The sequence below is a fragment of the Phascolarctos cinereus genome, unplaced genomic scaffold (genome assembly GCF_003287225.1).
Source record: "Phascolarctos cinereus isolate Bilbo 61053 unplaced genomic scaffold, phaCin_HiC Scaffold_3;HRSCAF=262, whole genome shotgun sequence".
Taxonomy (NCBI): Eukaryota; Metazoa; Chordata; class Mammalia; order Diprotodontia; family Phascolarctidae; genus Phascolarctos; species Phascolarctos cinereus.
Window position 1 is genome coordinate 197,839,252 of NW_027555736.1, and position 3,066 is coordinate 197,842,317.

Here is a 3,066-nt window from a genome sequence, read left to right on the forward strand (position 1 = left end):
GGAAAGTGTAGGGAGTATACCAGACACGGAGGGTGATGTCAGAGGATCTTGGGAGGAAGAGTCCCTGGGCCAGCCAAAGACAAAACTCTTTAGACCAGATAAGACACCCCTCTTTCTCTGTCCAGATGAGAGAATGCTCTGCAACAAAGGAAAGTTTTCTCACAAGACCAGAGCTTACTAAGGAATTGGGAGGCTTCCAGAGACATGATCTTAGGGCTGGGAGCAGCCCTGCACTCTCTCACCCAGCTTTGTGTCACCAGGGAGAGATGTAAGTGTTTTGCTGAGGCCCAGTCATGAGTAATTACTAGGCACGGTGTCCTTGGGCTGGGGTAAAACTACCAGGGATAGTGTTTCTGAGGCTAGGGAGAAACATGGTCTTAGAGCTAGGGTCCCATTACAAGCACCCAGGAACCCCATCAGTAGGATTTAAATTTACTTCTTCCTGAATCCAAGTCTAGCGCTCTTAAACATTTTCACCAAGCCCCTTTCATTTTATAGTACTACATTTTCTTGTAGAAAAGCCTGGAAACAAAGCAGATTCTTTTCTACTAGGAAATGGTTATATAAACTGTGGCAAATACATGGAAATGAATCTTACTATGCTATAAGAAATGAAGAATATAAAAAATTAAGGTAAAAATGGAAAACTATTGTAAAACTAAGGAAACAGAGCCTAGAATATAATATACCCAATGAGTATAACAACATATACTCAGATATGTATATGTATATATACATATACATACATATATACACATGTACATACATATATACATACATGTATGTATATATAAAATGTAAGGATTGTTTTATTATGACAGAGTTTGGCTCTAGAGAATTGAGAAAATGTATCTTTTTGCCTTCTTTTTCGTGGGGGTGGGATATTTCATATACTGTCAGACTCAGCCAATATGTTGATCACTTTTGCTGAACTATTGTTTTTTGTTTCTTTTTTAATCTTTTTCTTTTAAAGGGATCAATCATTGGGCATAGGAGGTGGGGGAGTCATACATTGGAAAAGGAAGATGACATTGAAACAATATGTATCAATAAAATTTATACCTATGCACACTAACACACACACACACACATATTTACGTGTGCATATATTTCTGTTTATATAGACATGTATGTGGGTAGATAGAGATAGATAGATGGGTAGATGGATGTATTCTGGATTTTACACAAGTTTGAACTGCATTTAAACTTATCAAAAGTTTGAGAGCACAATATAAAAACAAACAAATTAACAAAAAACCTGAACCCCAAGCAATTTTACTACCTTTCATTCTAATGATGGTTTTTAGCATTTTTCTATTTCTTCACTAAGGTAAATTTTCTTAAAATGCGCTAGTATAAATGCCCAGAGAAAGGGCACCACATCTTGCGGGAGCCTCTTCACAGAAGTTCTTGAATGACTTTTGGCGAATCTCCTTATCTGAGAATGTGTTAAGACATGCGTCAGCCTTCTGAAATTGGGCCAGTCGCCAAGGGAGGGATGGTTTGGTTTGTGAATGATATTGCTTGACCTTGGTGCCACAGATTTGGTAGTTACCTTCTTTCAGTGTGATCTTGACAAAGTCTTTATAACAATTGAATCTCCCATATTTCTTTTCTGTATCCATTGGTTCTTGAACTTCTGCTGGATTAGGTCAGTTATAGTAACATTTTGATCACTGTGTTGCTTTTTGGGCATATGGTCTAGAAGTGGTTTGTTTTTTTTAATTGGTCTAGTTTGGAGATAACCCAGTCTGAATGCATGGTAATCAGCAGGAGAAACAAAGCCAGCCAGTATAGCTTTTTTAATTGCTTGGGTTTGGTCATAACTCAATCTCAATGAATGGTACTCAGAAGGAGTAACTAAGCCAGCCTGTACAGCTTTTGCATTAAAGTTAAGAAAATTATGTGGGGGTTTTTTCGGTGAAGCAGTATCTGTATGTTTTCTCCATTGTCTGATTGTTTCAGCCATGCCATCTTCATAGTTATTTTGCATTCCATACACAAAATCAGATCCTGGTAACATGTTGCAAATTCTTCGGGTTCTTCCTAATTCTGGTTTTAGGATGAGGTGATTACAAAACATGGAATTCCTCATACAGCCATGCCTGTAGTTCTCCATTTCTGGCTTCAAGTCTGCTTTGCGCAAAGGCATCAGGGGAGGGAGGCATGTATCCCTGATATTTCTGAAGCTTTTACATTTGAGTGGCTTTTCTAATTTGAAAGGTTTTTGTTGTTCAGATGAAGCCATGTTGGCTAACAGGCTGTTACTCACTTTTATTCCTTGTGGCATATACTTTGTTTCTTGTATGTTTCTCTTACGGGTGATGAGTTAAATGTCCAGTATCATGCTGGACACTGTAGTAATCATGGAAGACTTCATGAGGGCTTCTCATTGGTTAGTGTTGCCTTTCTATGAAGCTAGCTAGAGGAAATAAAATAATATTCCTATTCAGGGATAAAATGTTTTATTTATCCTGTAATGCAGTTTAGACTAATAGAATATTTGAGTAGTTCTATGAAGTTAGACAAACGAAGGCAGTCAGTTGTTCCTTTACCTTCAGTCAGTCTTGGACATTGTAGACTTTCAGTTCACTAAATCTATTTCCAGCCTTTCTTCTTTCTTCTTCTAGTTTCTCCATACATCTATAGAATTTCCTCATTTGTTCATTGTGACATAATAGAGACTTCTCTTTCTGGTTTACCCTGGGAGAGGATGACTCTGAGAACTACTTAAAAATGCTAATCTAGGTGTGTTAGCTCTAATAGTTAGAGACTAATGTTAATAATGCCAACATAAGAGTTTCAAAACCCATATGCTTCAGCTAACTTTATATGGAGGAAAACTATGTTTCAGGAATATAGACGGTAGCCCTAATCCTAACTGGAGATCTTGAATATGAATGCAATTTCTCATAGTGCCATATAGGTAAGTTAGTATGGATGGTTCAGTATCTAGCTATTAAAAAGTAGCACAATTGTACAAGTTCAACAAGTAGAGGGCAAATGATGATAAACCAGTGTTATCATTTTTTGAGTATGAATAACAACTGACATTTATATAGCTCC

The 3,066-nt window shown here is 37.1% G+C and overlaps 1 protein-coding gene across 1 annotated transcript; it reads right to left on the reverse strand.

Moving 5' to 3' along the window:
- Nucleotides 1–1,340: 1,340 nt before the first annotated feature.
- On the reverse strand, nt 1,341–2,402 carry LOC110220303 (cilia- and flagella-associated protein 77-like). Its single transcript, XM_078151645.1, is given in 3 exon segments — nt 1,341–1,594; nt 1,597–1,797; nt 1,867–2,402. Coding segments are annotated over 3 exon segments (879 nt in total). The 5' UTR covers nt 2,291–2,402.
- Nucleotides 2,403–3,066: the final 664 nt, after the last annotated feature.